This window comes from Eptesicus fuscus, chromosome 7 (assembly GCF_027574615.1).
Source record: "Eptesicus fuscus isolate TK198812 chromosome 7, DD_ASM_mEF_20220401, whole genome shotgun sequence".
NCBI lineage: Eukaryota > Metazoa > Chordata > Mammalia > Chiroptera > Vespertilionidae > Eptesicus > Eptesicus fuscus.
The window spans coordinates 87,769,160-87,786,385 of record NC_072479.1 but is presented as its reverse complement, the minus strand read 5'-3'; the positions used below and the strand labels follow the sequence as shown (position 1 = coordinate 87,786,385).

General features: G+C 42.6%; 1 protein-coding gene across 1 annotated transcript in view; it reads right to left on the bottom strand.

Annotated features, from left to right (window-relative positions):
- Positions 1-17,226, bottom strand: part of ANO2 (anoctamin 2) — a 283,025-nt gene that overhangs the window by 226,962 nt on the left and 38,837 nt on the right. The window contains exon 3 of the mRNA XM_028150319.2: positions 353-451. Within this exon, the coding sequence (XP_028006120.2) occupies positions 353-451 (99 nt within the window). The remainder of the gene's footprint in view (positions 1-352; positions 452-17,226) is intronic.

Genomic DNA, 17,226 nt, shown 5'->3' with positions numbered 1-17,226 from the left:
TGTTGTCTCTTCTCATTGTTACATTCACTCTGAAAAACATGCCTTCCTTTGTTGGGACCCCAAGAAGAGGAAGAAAGAAGAAATCAAGAAGCTAGGTCAGGGTAATATCTGGTTTCTCATGGAGCTCATTTCAGGTGGAGCTCTGAGGTGAAAGGATCTCCAAACCCACCCCTTCTTCTTCCCCCAACTCTTTTCCTGTCCCACCACATCATTCCCCATACTTAGGGTCCTTGGGGAGGTAAGTGTGATTTCACCTCCACAAAAACCATGTCCCACATGACCCTGTTCCCAAATTATTCACATTCATCCAGCCCTCAGGGGGCCCTTAAACCCAGAAGAAACATGTTCATACTTTCTTAGTGGGAACTTTGATCTTCAAGAATTCTGCTTCTCTGGCCAGCACCTGCCACGGGGCATGTATCCGGACAAAGACGGATCCTTGACTTTTATTCTGTAAGATACAATGAAAGAAGAAATAGAAACACTTATAAGGACATAGCTTAAATTTCTGGTTCCCCAAACTAGAAGCCACAACCTGGTGTTTCTTCAGTTTCTGATTTTTGTTCTCTATAAACTTCACCAGGGACTAGTCTTCTCCTACCCATACCATTCTGTTTCAGAAAAGTTCTCATCAAAGCCCACAGGGCAGTGTTAGTGTGGTCCCTGGAGTTTGGTGGTTTCAGGGGGAAAGAAAAGTTAAAACCATTGTGTGCAGAGATTTGAAATGTAAGCAATTGTGATTTTCATAAAAATTCTATTAATTCTCAATAGCAGTTACGTGGTTTACTTCTGCCAGCATTCGGTGAACAGCCTGCAATTTGTCTACATGCACCTATTTTCATTGTTTGTTGTTAAGTTTGTATTTTTGTTCTACTATTGTGCTGTGTCACAGCCCCAAATCACAAAAGGGGTTCACCCATGCCAAACAGTAATTATATAAATAATAATGTGAATAGTATAACTCCAAATAGTATCATAAATTTAAACTATGACCAGTGCTCAAGTGTGAATATATGTTCCAGGTCAAGTGATTCTGTGAGTAAATTGATTTCACCCAAAAGTGAAAATGAAAGGAAATGCAGTGATGAGTGTTTGAAAATTAGGTCTTAATGACGCAACAACCCGTTTGGCCCCGGTCGAAGTGTCTGTTATAAAACCTGGTCAGATTATGAAATGAAGCATCAGTTTCCACTTATCTTCAAATAAAACCTCAAATGTTTTCAGAAAAAGCACACACAGTGGGGAAAAATCTTTTTATGACATAAAAATTAGACTCTTGGAAACCACCTAAAACCTGTGCACCATAGTGGGGAGATCCTGGTGTGCTGGCCAACATGCCATTCAGATACAGCCTCTGAGGGGCAGAGTGGGAACTGGGGAACTAGCAAGCATGTTCTACAGAGACACCTGCTTGCAGCATCGTGTTCCATTTATCCCCTGAAAACCCATGCTCCAGGAGAAAGGAGACTTTATTAAATTACTGTGTGTCTTGTGAAGCAGGATGCATGCAGACCAGTACTGAGAAGGCAACAACTCCATGTGCAGCAAAGATGTCGTTGCTCACATAAAAGTAGTTGTCCGTTTAGGAAACCATCCCCCAACTTCATTCACAGAGGCCAGTTGGTGGTCAATAACTTGTCCTCTGGTCTTGGTTTAGTGGTGAAGATAGTAGCCTCTGACCCTACCCTTCCAGTGTGCCAGTCAGAGAAATAAGTGACAAGAAGACTGTTCTCCCCACTGAAGGACATTGACTATGACGATGCCTGCATATGAAATGATAAATACAATAAAAAGATATGTTATGATGCTCATAATGCAAATGAAGACTACATCTTTGATTTTAAATGGTGGCTCTGCCATATATTCAGTAATTCAAACATCCAGAACCTATCCCCACTTTGTAAATAAAAGCTGATGATTTATAAGGGAGAAGAATAAAAAAGAAACCAAGATTTTGCAAGAATATTGAACTATGAAATGAAAGTCTGGGATAGTCCAGAGTTCAAAATACTTGAAAAGAATCACAGTAATTGTGATGCTTATTTACTGAGTGTATGTCACGTGTCAGACAGAGTTGGGTAATTATGTGCTTCAGCTCACAGAATGTTCACAGTCCTAAAATGAAATACTCAACCTTCCAGCCAAGTGGACACAGTTATGACAGAACACTGGACGTGGCCTTCACTGAGAAATTTCCCCAATTTTTATGTCCATATATGATTACAATATCTATAACTACTGGACAGAGTTTTCAATCACTTGTTGCTACTTCTAATTGCAATGTAAGCTTTTCTAATTTAGTGAAAATAAGAATAAGAAAAGAAACCATCTGTGAAGCTGATCTACAACCCAGCTCTCCATTATGGGGACATTAGTTGCCTCTAGCAAAGCATTCTTCCTCTCCAGTCTCCTCAAATGGAACTTGTTTCAAGTAAAAATAAAAGCTAGAATGCAATTTTGTGGTGCTAACATGTAGTCATCATGTTCCTTTTATGTCATTCCATATTGTTACCTTCTCATAAAAAGAAAAACATGAGAGCTGATGTGAAATATTAGCTGGTGTGACTGGCTATGTCTCCTGAAGAAAAACAAAACCCCTGAGCAGAACTTCCTCTCCATTCTTCTAAAATGCAATTTGTTTCAAGTGAAAATGAAAGCTAGAATGCAATTATGTGATGCTAACATCTAGTCATCATGCTCCTTTTATGTCATGCAATATTATTACCTTCTCATAAAATGAAAAACATGAGACCTGATGTGAAATATTAGCTGGTGTGACTGGCTGTCTCCTGAAGAAAAACAAAACAAAAACCCCTGAGCAGAACCATCATCCAATGTGGAAGCCCTTTCACTAAAATTGGAGGTTAATGTAGATTAAGCCAAAAGAAGAAGGAGAAGGAGGAGAATGGGGGGGGGGGGGGGGTGGAACAGTGTAGGGGGAGTAGGAAGAGGAGGAGGAGGGAGAAGAAGAAGGAGGAGGAGGAGGAGGAGGGGAATGGGGGAGGGAGAGGGGGTGGAACAGTGTAGGGGGGGTAGGAAGAGGAGGAGGAGGGAAAAGAAGAAGAAGGAGGAGGAGGAGGAGAGAGAGGAGGAGGCGGAGGAGGAGAGGGAGTGGGGAGGATAGAGGGTGGGGAGGAGAGGGGTGGGGAGGGGAGGGAGGGAGAGAGGAAGGGAGGGAGAGAGGAAAGGAAAGGAAAGGAAAGGAAGGAAGGAAGGAAGGAAGGAAGGAAGGAAGGAAGGAAGGAAGGAAGGAAGGAAGGAAAGAAGGGAAATTAGTTCTTTGTTCTCTAGGCCCAGCAGACTTCCATTCTGCTCTGTATTTGGATTCTTTGAGGCATATTGGGGTGGAGGGGGGGGGGGGGGGGCGGGGGTTGGAAAGAGTCTGGGCTTCAGATTCAAACAGAGGAAGATTTGCATCCTGGATTTTATAGCTCTGAGACATTGGGCAAGTCACTTAACCAAATAAGCCTCAGCTTCTTGATCAGAATAAGGTGGATGAGAAACATTTCAGGACTGTTATGAAAATTGGAGATAAAGTATTGAAGTCTATGTTATACAGCATGGAATGTGGACCGTTTAATAGATGTCAGACATTACTGACTAAAATGACTGTTTCTTGCAGGGACATTATCTGAGACTTCTAACACAGCACTGGGCACACAGTAGGTCATCACTGAATTCCTGTGATTTACAGAAAAGACTTAGAGAAAAACAATTCCTGTTAGATTAAAATTATGGATAAGTAATCCTGGTTTACTTCCTTGAACATTTTTCTATTTTGGTTTGTTTTAAGGGTTGTTTTTTGTTTTCCCAATTTTTGAGTATAGTTCATATGCAATATTATATTAGTTTCATGTGTACAATATAGTGATTTGACATTTATATACCTTACAATGTGATCACCATACCAATTCTAGTAATTACCTGTCACCCTGCAAATTTATCATAATATTATTGACTATATTCCCCTTCACCTTTTTCACCCATCCCCTCACAGTTTTCAAAAGGTCTCATGGAGCCTAAAAAAAATTCATAGGTTTTCCTGGCCAGTGTGTCTCAGTGGTTGAGCATCGACCTATGAACCAGGAGATCCATCAGGGCACATGCCAGGGTTGCAGGCTTGATCCCCAGCAGGGGGCATGCAATCAATAATTCTCTATCACTGATGTTTCTACCTTTCTCTCCCTCTCCCTTCCTCTCTGAAATCAATAAAAGTGTATTTTTTTAAAAATATATCTTCAAAATTTGAGGAGTAAATCAGAAAACATTATTTTCTGAACCCAATACAAATTTAATGTAAAATATAAGAGTTTAGCCATCAGAGTATATAACCCATCCCTAAAAGAGATTTTATAAATAAGTAATAAATGTGATTGTGTGGTAGAATATCCAGGCTGTAATCGATATGGGGCTACAAGGACTATCATGGAGCTAGTGTGACCAGCCCCCAATGGATTTATAACTTACAACTGGCAGAAGACCAGCTCAATCCAACATGGCAACTAATTTTACCTGGCAGTAACCCCTAGCCTCATTATACGTTCACTGTAATACATTACCATACTAAACAACACACCCCACACCACCATGATTAGAAAAAGAAAGTCCATATAAGGACACAACATGGCCAACAGGGCTCTTCCAAGAAGTGTCCACCACTTTCCTGGGAAAATCCTGAATATTCCTCCCCCTTATTGAATGCTCTACCCCTTGATTAAATGAACCTCAATAAAAGAAGCAAATCCCATTAGGGAGTAGCCACTCTCTACATCACTGCTTCACTAATAAACCGTCTTTCACTTTAAACTCTATGCTGACTTGAGTTTGAATTCTTTCCTATGCAAAGCTGAGAAGGATAAAAAGGGCTAATTCTAATGTAAACCTGATATTTGAGGGCTAGTAATCTGAATCTATGCCAGCAATCTCAGTGTACATTCTTGAAAACCTATAATTAAGTCACTACCTCCTTCCCAGATACTGGTCTTGCAGAACCTGTTACTGTGAACAGTGCACTGCCCCGGAGGGAGGGTTAGTAATGCTGATGCCAGGTCAGACCATCAGATATGACCTGGAGACCTGCAACACCTGAGGGTCTTCTTGCAAAGCCCGCGAAAAGGACCAGAAGCATAATCCATATTTGCGGCACAAAGACCACAGGGAGATATAAAGGAAAGCCCCATGCATGTTTCTTAACTCAGATTTGGAAAGCTATTCCCTGAGTCCACCAGTGTATTAAACAGTGTCTCTCCTCTTCTTTAAAAGCTTCGCTTGGTTTTTCTTTGGTCTTCTGCAACAAAGCCAAGAACCCACCATGGATCATGGGCCTTCATGTCCCCAAACCCCAGAATGCCTGCCTCATCATGAGGAGCTCCAAAATCCCATCAGGCAACTAAAATTTAAGTCAATGTAAAAAGAGTTATAACATATAATTTGGATCTGGTCATCAGAGAGAGGAGAACCAGCGCACAGATATTTCTCTGGGAAAGCCCGAGTACGTCCATCTGAGGGTACATCTATTTCAATGGCAAGTAATGTGAGTTATATGAAGGGGCAGGAAAATTTATTCAGCTCAATTGAAATTTCCCACAAACCCTATGAAACTTCTTTCAGTGTCATTTCATTTTCATAAAACTTATAAAGTCTGTTTCTCCAATTCCTAGGTATCAGGAAGAAGGTACCCAAGAAGATAATATAAGTACTCTAGTCAAAGGAAACGAATAATCCTCAATCATAACCTGACTCTCGTCTTTCTTGGTCTACTTTAAGTTGTGTTGTCAGTTCATTTCCCAGACCCGTTTTCCACTAAGTAAACCAAGAGAAAATTGAGTTCACAAAGAGGCAAAATCTGGTCATCATCTTGAACTTGTATCATGCCTAATCAGCCAGTCTCTCACTCTCTCCCTTCCTATCTAAGATTGCCTCAACAGTGAGCCTACTTATATGCGCATTCTCTAAGGCACTAGTACCTCTACCCCACCTCCCTGGACTCCAGCCACACAGCCCTTCTCATTAGTTTCCAACTGCTTCAACTAGAAAAGAAGCAGTTGGAAACTAATGCTTCTTGATGCCTCTTCATCCAACCAGCCTCCTACTTTAGAGCCTCTTTGAAGTCTATTCCCTTCACTACAAAGTCCTCCCCAGCCCCAGACTCAGCCAAGTCCTAATTGGGTCTCAACTGAAACATGACTTCCTCTAGGAGGCCTTTCCTGAACCCCTTGGCTCCCCTCTTGCCTGAATAGCTCCTGTCCTCCTTCTTCATTGCACCAACCACTATTGTAATTACTGTAAGTAGGTGTTTAACAAATGTCTCCCTGGCTAGACTTTAAGCTCCGTGGGGACAAAACAACATATTTTGTGGGATGTTTTATCCTCAGCAGCCACCACTGAGCCTGTAGTAAATGCTCAGTAAGTATTGCAACTTCAATGCATATATATATATATATATATTAGTAGGTTCTGTTTGGATCCTGGGACCAATGTCTAAAAAATGGCTACCATAGTCCAGAAAGTAATTGGTGAATTTTGGCCAACCAAATTAAAATCTAGTTCCATTTTAAGAAATTAATTCAGTCCTTAAGTATCATTGTTCTATCCTTTCTCGTGCTGACAACTAAAGTTATTCAAGTTTCCACCTGATCAGGAACCTTTTGAAGACCTTGCAAGAGGGCCTCTCCATTCCTATGTTAGCCTCTGGTCCTCAAAGCATTTGCAGATCGCTGCTTCTTTTCTGTGAGGTCTCATGCATCAGTACAAACTCATTCTGGTGCTAACACACACACACACACACACGAACTGGGTATACCTAAAACCTCTCCTTTACACACACACACAGACACACACACATGGACTGGGTATACCTAAAACCTCTCTGCTTTACAGGCCTATTTAGGAGAAGAATTAGGAATATTCTGGAAAATAAGAGACATCAACTGTAAAAGTCTTTGGTAACTTAATTTGCCAAGCATAAAACTTCTATAATGATATTCAACATCTCCATGCTGACAGTGCAAAGCACAGTCAGCTGATGGGCACAGTGAACCTTAGAAGAGTGAACTGATTTGGCCAAAGGATTCTGGAAATGAAGAAATCTCCGATGACACCCAACATATCTTTCTCAAGTAAGAGACGAAAACCTAGAGCTCAAGAAGCTGAGTTGCTTTGGCTTGTACCTACAGCTACTTAATAGCAGAGCCAGGAATGGAATTCAGATCGCCTGATGCCAGGGTCCATCCCACAGTGCCTGTAAGGGAATGGCATCACATGTCCCTGAGGACTCTCAACCCATCCAAAGGCAACCTGAAGCCCCTCCCTTCAGAAGAAATTAAGTATAAGAGGGATGGAGGAATGGCAGTGAGAGGGGGCAAATTGTGCCCCCAGCCACCTCTCTCCAGTGCTCCAGCCACTGCTCAACACCCTCTGCAGGGACTAGAGGACACACGCTCCTCCTCCATATTGTTTATGGCTTGCTGTTGTTATCCAAAGATTGCATGTGGCTTCATAAGACCACGTCCTCCCTCTAGAGAAAAAAGAATGAATGGGATGCAGCCCTAGCCAAACACTGGAAACTGATACTCCACAGCCTCCTTCCCACACAGTCCTGCCAAGTCACCTCAACACTGACCCCAAACGCCTGAGTGTACTCTGGTCCCAGGCCCTGCTGTGAGCCCAGAACATCAGCTGCAGCACATCATGGCCCAGGAATGGAGCTGCCAGAGGAAGGGTGGGAAGGTGAGCATGTAGACAATGGAGAGGGGCAGAGCAGGGACAGAATCCTCTAAGATATTAGCCACCCAGGACCTCTTGAATCGGCAAGAACCATGGCATATGGTCCCACAGAGATCATGAGAGAAACCCCTTGGACTCACATGTTCTCAAACCATCATGGTTGAGGTTCACACAGCTGGAGGAGTGAAACTAAGAGGTGCTGAGATTGTGGTCAGGGCAGCCATGATCATAGACTAAAGAGAGGTGTGGGGTGTCACTTTCAGACTTTTGAAATGAGACAAGGAATGAAATGGTCCTCACAATGGCCCCATGCTCCCCTGTGCCATCATTAAGACCAAAGTCTCTGCTTCTCTTCAGCTATCAGGAACTTCCAACCTATGACCAGGGAGCAGGTTCTGCCTAGACCTCCCAGTGACTTGGAATTAAGCTCAGGAAAGAATGTCCTGACAGGAGAAGGAAAGATGAAAACTTGCTTTCCTGGGAGGCCCTGGATGAGAGTTAAGGGCCTCTTCTCTCCAATGCAGCAAAAGTGAAGGGCAGGACCAAATGCCCACTGAACCCTGTCCTAGAGACCCCAAACTACCAACAGCATGAACCCTTTTATAGAAAAGGCTTCATGTAGTTCCCAACCAGGGTCCTATATAACTGAAAACTCAGTCACTCTTATATTTTTTTCAAAGCAAAGAGCCATCACCAAAGTCCCTGGGAGAAGAAGGCATTCTTGGCTGGTATGATCCCTTGGGGCAACTACCAAAATAAGCAGGTGCCCAGAAGAGATTATCTCTGGACCTGCTACCACAGTCTCTACTTGGTGCATTGCATATCACTGCACTCCAGACAGGAGCCACCCAAAAAACTTCTGCTCAAAGCCCAGGTAAAGATGAAGTAGTGAGGGGGAACACAGGAACACCTAGGGGTCAGACCCTCTTACACACCAAGGGCTGAGAGAACCTGCTCCCCATCTAATCCCTGTGCTACAGTGGCCCCCAAGGTTAGCACAGCACCCTGGAAGGAGTACCATATGGAGAGTCAGCAAGAGAGTAGGATTAAGTGTTCTCCTGATTTCATTCAACTTCAAAAATTTCTCAGAAGAAATGGGGGGGGGGGGGAATTTTTACCATGTAGGACAGGTCATGGGAAAGCCAACAGTACTAGGGTCTGAGTCCTTGGTCTTAAACCCCAGCTCTGCCACTTACCAGATGCACCATTTTTTATGTCATCAAAGCTCTTGAAACTAAGGACCATTTTAAAATAATTATAATTAATAATAATAACACCTGTAGGAGAAAAGGATGGGCTCTACCCAGGGACATGTGGAATCTTTGGGGCATAGAAGATATGTTTATTTTCTTGATTATGATGATGGCTTCACAAGTTTATACATATGTCAAAACTCAACATATTTAAATATGTGCAGTTTCTTATACATCAATTATACCTCAATAAGGCTAATGAGAAAAGATTTACAAAAATGTAAATCAATGCCACACTTTTGACATTTTTTTGTTTTGAAAAAATATTATTTTTATTAAAAATATCATTTATATGAAATAAACATTATTTAACAATGTTTTATATTTTAGTTTTTAACTAATAAATATTTAAAAGTTACTAATGATTCCAGGATATCTCAAAATCAAATGAAATTATTTACATGAAAATATTTTGCAAACAATAAAGTGTATACATATATATATATACATATATATATATATACACACATACACACACATACACACACACACATACACATATATATATATATATATATATATATATAACCTCTAAAAGTACCCATATTTCTAATGTCCCTCCTAATTCAAAATTTATGTGATATTTTTATCTTGATACTTTTCTTCCCTACTCGACACTTGCATAAAACCTTCATGCTATCAGTATATATATCTATATATGGATTTTTTTAAGAGCAAGCGCCAGGCAGCCAATTCCAAATCTCTGCCTTGGCAATCAAAGCAAAGCCCATGCCCCTGCTCCTTGGACCACAGAACACATGCCCTTGATCTTTATGGGGATCCTACCATGCTTCTTAGATCCCACCTGAGGGAAATCATAGCCGAGTCATATTTCTTGGCATGTACCTGAACAAGACCAAGTGAGATTAAAGATATAGAAAATGTTTATCTTTGGCATTTACAATGCAAAAAGTTACAGGCTGAACAGAATTCAAGGGCCAAAGACCTAATTTTTACACACAAAGAAAAAAAGATAAAATTAATGAACCCTGAAGATGTTGGCAGAAAGGACAAGGCCTCTCCCAAAATGAAGGAAGGCTAGGGAGTTGACAACCAGGCTTCAGGCACACAAACAGAGGGGAAAAGGTCAAAGATAAACCATGAGGAAAGACCAGAGGATAATGCTGCCCTTTCCTAGTCGTCACGGTAAAACTATTTTGGACAGTTGACATCCGCAAATGGAATCAGATGCTGCAGAATGCTAACTTTCATCAATGTACGTGCTTCCCACTCACTCCCACCAGGACAGTGCAAGCATTTCAATGCCCAGAGGAATGGAAGGCAGACGCAGAGTGGAGACAAAAGGTCCCCTCATTGATGGTTGATAAGTATTTACACCAAGGATGATCAATAGTCCTGGCTGGGCTGGGACAGTCCCAGTTTATTTCTTTGGTGTCATCATCCTATCCAGTTTAACATTTTCACATCATAAAAAATGTCCCAGATTGGAAAATAAATCATAGAGTCACCTGTGGATCAGCAATGAGCGCCATTGAACTCAGCAGCCATCAAACCTTTGGGCAGGAAACCTTCCTGACCTTTATTCCTTTGGCCGATATGATAAATGTCCCACTCAGAGAAGCATTTCCAGGCATTTAAAAGCTCATCATATTACCTCTAAAAGTACCCATATTTCTAATGTCCCTCTTAATTCAAAACTTATGTGATATTTTATGTTGATACTTTTCTTCCCTCCTTAGGACATTTCTATAAAACCTTCATGTTATCAGTAATTAACTCCTCTCCCCTCCACGCTGATGAACCCTTTATTTCTCTTAGTGGTGACTCACCTCTTCCCCAAGGAATATTTCCACTATTTCCTATGATTCACTTCTCCCAACATATTTCAATTCAACAAGTATTTATTGGGGAACAAGTGTGTGTCAGCAATGCGCTAAGAGTTAAGGGCATAGAGAAGAAATATAAGCCATCATACCATCACACAGCTTTTAGCTTCTTTGGAAACCAGATAAATGATATCTAACTTACAAGACAGATGGATAACATCATGACTGAGGTGATTAATGTCCAAATGCACAGGACAACTAATGAATGCTCACCTGTTTATTGTCTTCCCTTTCACTCATCAATAATTGCTAGACCTTGCTCTTAGAGAAATACTCCTCCTGAATCTCAGTCATCTATTTTCAGTACAATTGACCCCACTACCAGGATAGGCCCAATTAGCTTGAGCCAATGAGCATATCCATCCCCCTCGCCCAAGCAATTGTCTCTGCAAAGTGTTTGTAATGCAATCAGATCCAATAAGATGCAAGGAAATGTTGTCCAGGATTTCTTGAGAAAGCAGCTTTCTCTTTCTGCCAGAACTCTAGGGAGAATAGTGGCAGTTAATTTGCTCTGAAAAGGGAAGGCCTGGGTCAGTCAAGGGACCATTGAGTAATTAAAATAAAGTGGGTCCTGAAAAAGGTTGAGTAGAAAGATGGAGAAGTGGGGAATCCTTAGGGACATCATTTGAGCTGCTGGATCAGGCCTCACCAGAACTACTTATTGGGCTTCCTGACTACACGAACTTATAAATTCCCTTTGTTGTTCAAGCCAGTTGGAGTTGGGTTTTCTGTAATGCAACCAAGAGTTGTCACTGATATAAGAAATCAATGGAAGAGCTGACTCTGGGCTAGAGGAGCCAGAAATGATGCCATGGAGGAGAGGGAACTTGAGTTAAACTTTTAATATTGTATGATGGGATTTACATATGCCAAAAGGATTGTACTGGCACAGAAAAGAAGGAATAAGATGAAAAAAAAAAAAGTGCAGAGGAGGAACCAAGATGGCGGCATAGGTAAACACCTGAACTTGCTGCCTCGCACAACCACTTCAAAACTACAACTAAAACACAAAACGGATATCATCCAGAACCATGGGAAGGCTGGCTGAGTGGAATTTATACTAGAAGGAAAGAGAAAAGCACGCTGAGACTGTGGGGACGTGCGGAGGTGCGGAAGTAAAGTGCGGAGGTACAGAGGTGCACGTGGAAAAGGGCTGGCAACCAAGTACACTGTTGTCTTTTTCAATCGGGAGGGAGATACAAGCTCCTGACTGCTCTGAACTCCAGCTCCGGGTGACACTCTGGGGACCCAGACTCATACGGGGAGAAACTGGACTGTCTGGCATCAGGCCAGAACGTGAGGGACGCTTTCTCTCAGAGGTGCTTGCAGCGATCATTGTTCCTGCAGGGTGCTGCGGGACACAGAGTCCCAGGGATCTCTTTGGTGCAGGGCTGATGGTCAGCTAATTGCTGTTTGCTCCGCCCTGGTGATTCCCTGAGACCCACCCCACCCAATTTACAACCCCACCCAAGCTGTGTGCAGAGGCTTTTGCATATGAATGGCCTGGCCTTTTGCAATCTAAAAAAAAAAAAAACCTAACATACTGCAGCTGGGTCAGAGAGCCCCAGAGCCTCCAAAAGAAGACCCAAAGCTGGACAGCAACTAGCATTGCTTCACAGCTCGGCCTCATCTGGGCACCTCCAAACCCCAAACAAAGAGGAGGAATCTGCAGATCTCTCTGTAGCTCCTGCTGGGTAGCCTCAGGCAGTGGCTGATTTTGCACCTCCTTGGAGATCCAAGAGCCAGTGTACCCAGTGGTCAGAGTGAAACTCTTCACATCCAGATTACAACTCTTCACATCCATAAGAGACACACTCAGGGGGCAGACTCAGTGAGAACCAAAGCCCACAGAAGCAAGTCTTGCCCCACAAAGGTGTCTCCAGCACAGAAGTTCTCCCATCATAGACATAACTGATCCTCACAGCCAGTTGGCTTGGAGGTCAATTCCTCCCAGTGATACCAACAGCAATCAAGGCTTTACTACAACAAGACTGTGCACACACCCCACAAAGGGGTGTACCAAGAGTGTCCACCTCAGGTAATTAGGGAGGCTGATCCACTGGGCTCTATAGGACACCTACCACACAAAGCCACTCTATCAACACAGGGAAGCAGCCAAAATGCAGAGATAAAGAAACAGGTTACAAATGAAAGAAATGGAGGAAAGCAAACTACTGGATATAGAGTTCAAAACCATGGTTATAAGGTTTTTCAAGAATCTTCTAGAAACCTCCAAGAAATTTAGTGAGACCCTCAAGGATATGAAAAAGGACCAATAAAAAATTAAGCATACACTGACTGAAATAAAGAATAATATAGAGAGATCCAACAGCAGACTAAAGAATCCCAAGACTCAAGTCAAAGATTTGAAATATGAAGAAGCAAAAAACACCCAACCAGAAAAGCAAAAAGAATCCAAAAATATGAAGATAGTGTAAGGAGCCTCTGAGACAACTTCAAGCGTACCAACATCAGAATTATGGGGATGCCAGAAGAAGAGTGAAAGCAAGATATTGAAAACCTATTTGAAGAAATAATGACAGAAAACTTCCCCTACCTAGTGAAAGAAATAGACTTACAAGTCCAGGAAGCACAGAGAACCCCAAACAAGAGGAATCCAAAGAGGACCATACCACACATCATAATTAGAATGCCAAGGGCAAAAGACAAAGAGAAAATCTTAAAAGCAGCAAGAGAAAAACAGTTAGTTACCGACAAGGGAGTGCCCATACACTGTCAGCTGATTTCTCAACAGAAACTATGCAGGCCAGAAGGGAGTGGCAAGAAATATTCAAAGTGATGAAAAGCAAGAACCTACAACCAAGAGTACTCTACCCAGCAAAACTATCATTTAGAATTGAAGGTCAGATAAACAGCTTCACAGATAAGAAAAAGCTAAAGGAGTTCATCACCACCAACCCAGTATTATCTGAAATGCTGAAGGGCATTCTTTAAGAAGAGGAAGAAGAATAAAAAGGTAAAGATAAAAATTATGAACAACAAAGTGACAACAAATACATATCTATCAACAAGTGAATCTAAAAATCAAGTGAATAAAAAATCTGATGAACAGAATAAACTGGTGAATATAATAGAATCAGGAGCATAGAAAGGGAGTGGACTGGCAATTCTCGGGAGGAAGGGGGTGTTGGGGTGCGGGAAGAGACTGGACAAAAATTGTACACCTATGGATGAGGTCAGTGGGGGTGGGGGGTAAGGGCAGAGGGTGGGGTGGGAACCAGGTGGAGGGGAGTTATGGGAGGGGGGGAAGAGGAACAATTGTAATAATCTTAAACAATAAAAATTTATTTTTAAAAAAAAGCAAAAAAGAAAGTGCAGCATATTGATATTAGCCTGCCTGAAGTAGAGTGGAAGTCAGGGAAGCCAAAGGGCTGAGATGTGGCCTGTGTTGGCCAAACTGCTCACCATAGTGCTGTTGTCCATAAACTTCACAATAGTGATCTTGATGTGTCAACACTGCTCATTCTCCCAGATTTGTTATGTCTTTAACGGGATAAAGAATGACCCTGAGAGAATGCCTTCTCCCTTTCTCAGTGCTGCTCAAGTTCAGAACTTCCTCCCATCCTCCAGGGAGACCAAGAAATGCAATAGGTGAGCAGTGACTGTCCATCTGCTCTGGGGTTGATCTGTACTGTGGTCAACAGACTAAAGGAGCAAGCCTCCCATGTGCCACTGAGACCTTCTCCAGGTCATAGAAGGCAGATTTCTTAAAGGCAGGTCTCTGGCTCTTCCTTCTCAGGGCCATCAATCCTTCATAACAGAGATCTTATATTGGGAGGCAGGGTCCACTTTGAACATGAACAAGGAAGCTGTAAAATCCTCTACAACATTAGTTATAAAGAACTTCAGCTAAAGAACCCTTTCTTCTGGCCAAATATGTCAAGGCACTACCCTAATTGAACTTTGGAGGGCCAGCGCGCCACCTGCTCAGCCCCTCTATGTTCCTGAGACGGTCTCTGTGTCACCTTTATACAAACCACAAGAGTTGTACCATTCCCTTTGGAAATGGGTGGGAGCTTTTGATTGTCACCATGACTAGGGAGCACCACGACCATTTAGTGGATGGAGGGATGGATGCCTTACATGCTTCAATGAATGTATTGTAAAGTCACACACACAAGGAAAAGTTACCCTTCTTGAAATATGTAGTGCTCCATCAGATATCACTGCCCTAGGGCTCAGGGAGCTGAAGTCAAAACCACTGTGCTGCCCATAGACCTATCAACCTGACATAAAAGTTAGTGTTAGCAATTACCACACCAGTCCCCTGCCCCCATCCTACCAGACTCAGACTTAAGAGATATTAAGGTAGAGCTTAAAGAAACTGGTTTATGAGTAAAAGCTATTAAATTAGCTAAAATCTAGACCTTGAATCTGATATTGATGAGCTGATCAAAGACACTCAGGAAAGACCCATGACTGTGATGATAAAAAAAGAATGGAGGAGTTGATTCTCTTGTGGGCTTCCAAAAACACCCAAAATCAACCCATCTGCCAAGAGTGCTATGAAAATAATCCATTAGCCTATAGTGAGTGGTTTGAGGGTTAGGGGATGATGTAAATGGGGTCTCTGAGAAGCAAGGAAGGAAGAGCTCAGAGAGACTTGGCTTAAAATTCCAGCTCTGCCATTTTCTCCCTGTGTAACCATGGATATATTATGTAGTCTCTCTGAGACTCAGTTTCCCTTTTGTTTAAATAAAATATAATAATCCAGAAGCAACAGTGACTTCAGAGACTGCCTGTGAAGATCAGCAATAATATAAGAAAGACATCTAGCACAATGCCTGGCACATAATAGGTGCTCAATACTAATAATAATTGGTTTTTACAGATGGTGTCTCTGGGCCAGAGGAATTTGAATTGAGGGGGTTTGTGCAATCCATTTCCAGCATCCTCCCTTTTTTCCCAGAAAAACCTGGCTCCTGGGGCATTTTTTCCCTATATGAGGCGAGAGCCTGGTTTGGAACATGTCCCCTCTATGAAGCCAAAACAGGCTTTTCCACAGCCGTGACCCTATCACACACATCGCTGTGGAGCTGAGACCGCCCACCCTTCCCCATAGCCTCTAGTCTGGAAGAAAAGGGATCATCAACCATGCTAATTAAATCTGCAGATGATAACAAACTGGGCGGTGCTGCAAACAGCACCAGAGAGGATGGGGAAATAAATGAGAAGGGACCTGGGGAGTTTAGAAAATATGGGACAGGAAATAAGAAAATGAGATTCAATGCAGAAGAATGCAAGTAACTCTAACTGGGGGGAATAATCAGAAACATAGACATTGTGGGGAGAGGGAACTAGAAAAAGGCTGAGGAGATGAGGGCTTGGGGTGGGGTGGATGACAGGTGGCAAGTGAAACAATGGGTAGCAAGAGATGAGCAACAAGGAGTGGAGAAGCCTAGAGGTTAGACCAAATGGAGAATGTGCTGACCATAGCTGAACTGGAGCCCCAGGTCCCTTCTGGCAGGGCCAAGCAGCATTCTCCAAGGCTCACTTCCAAAAGCAATCCTCCATTCAATCTCTAACTCAAGTCACACCTTCCCCAAAAAGCCCTTCTGGACTCCTAAGCCTTACCAGTCTCCTCACTTGCCACTCATCTGTGACATGCAGCACCTGTGTTTGACTGCAGGCATCTTTCCAAGTCTGACTGCCTTATCTCCAAGGGGACGGAGAGCCAGCACTGCAGCACACTGGGCTCCTTCTGGCATCACCACAGTGCTAAGCCCCTGGTAGGTTTGCAACAAAAAGATGGGTCAATATCATCTCAACAACCGGACAAAGAGAAGAACTCACTCCAAGCTCTCATGGGTCAAGATTATATCCAAGGCTTCCTCATTTTTAACTCAAGGCCCTCAATGCAGTGCCTAGTGCAAGGTGACCTGAATCAAATGCATAATGTCTGTTTAACTCCTATTAAGACCAGAACACACACCAGATGTCACTTAGGGTTCAGGGAGAAAAGGATGAATGATCAGTGTGGGGAACAGGAAGGTGTGCATCCCTCCGTGTGATGATGACTCTTCTAATTTAGCCATGATGCAGGGAGTGGCTTCTCCAAGATTCCAGTGGTCTCCCTGAGACACCTTCCCCCTTTTACCTGAACACTTCACAACCAATCATCATAATCAATAGCAATCAGGAATAAGGTAAAACTCATTCTTAGGGAGTTTGAGCAAGGCTCACTAGCCCTGGAGAGAACTCTAACTGCTGCTGGGGTCATTGTCATGTCACATTCCTACAAAGGAAGGTGGGAGTCCCTCATAAGCCCACAAATACCACAGTTCTCACTAAACATGTGTGTTTTAAGGGATGAAAGAAGCAAATGCCAAAAACGAGCTTTGAAGCTCAGCCTACTTTGGCATTAGGGACAATAGAAGAGG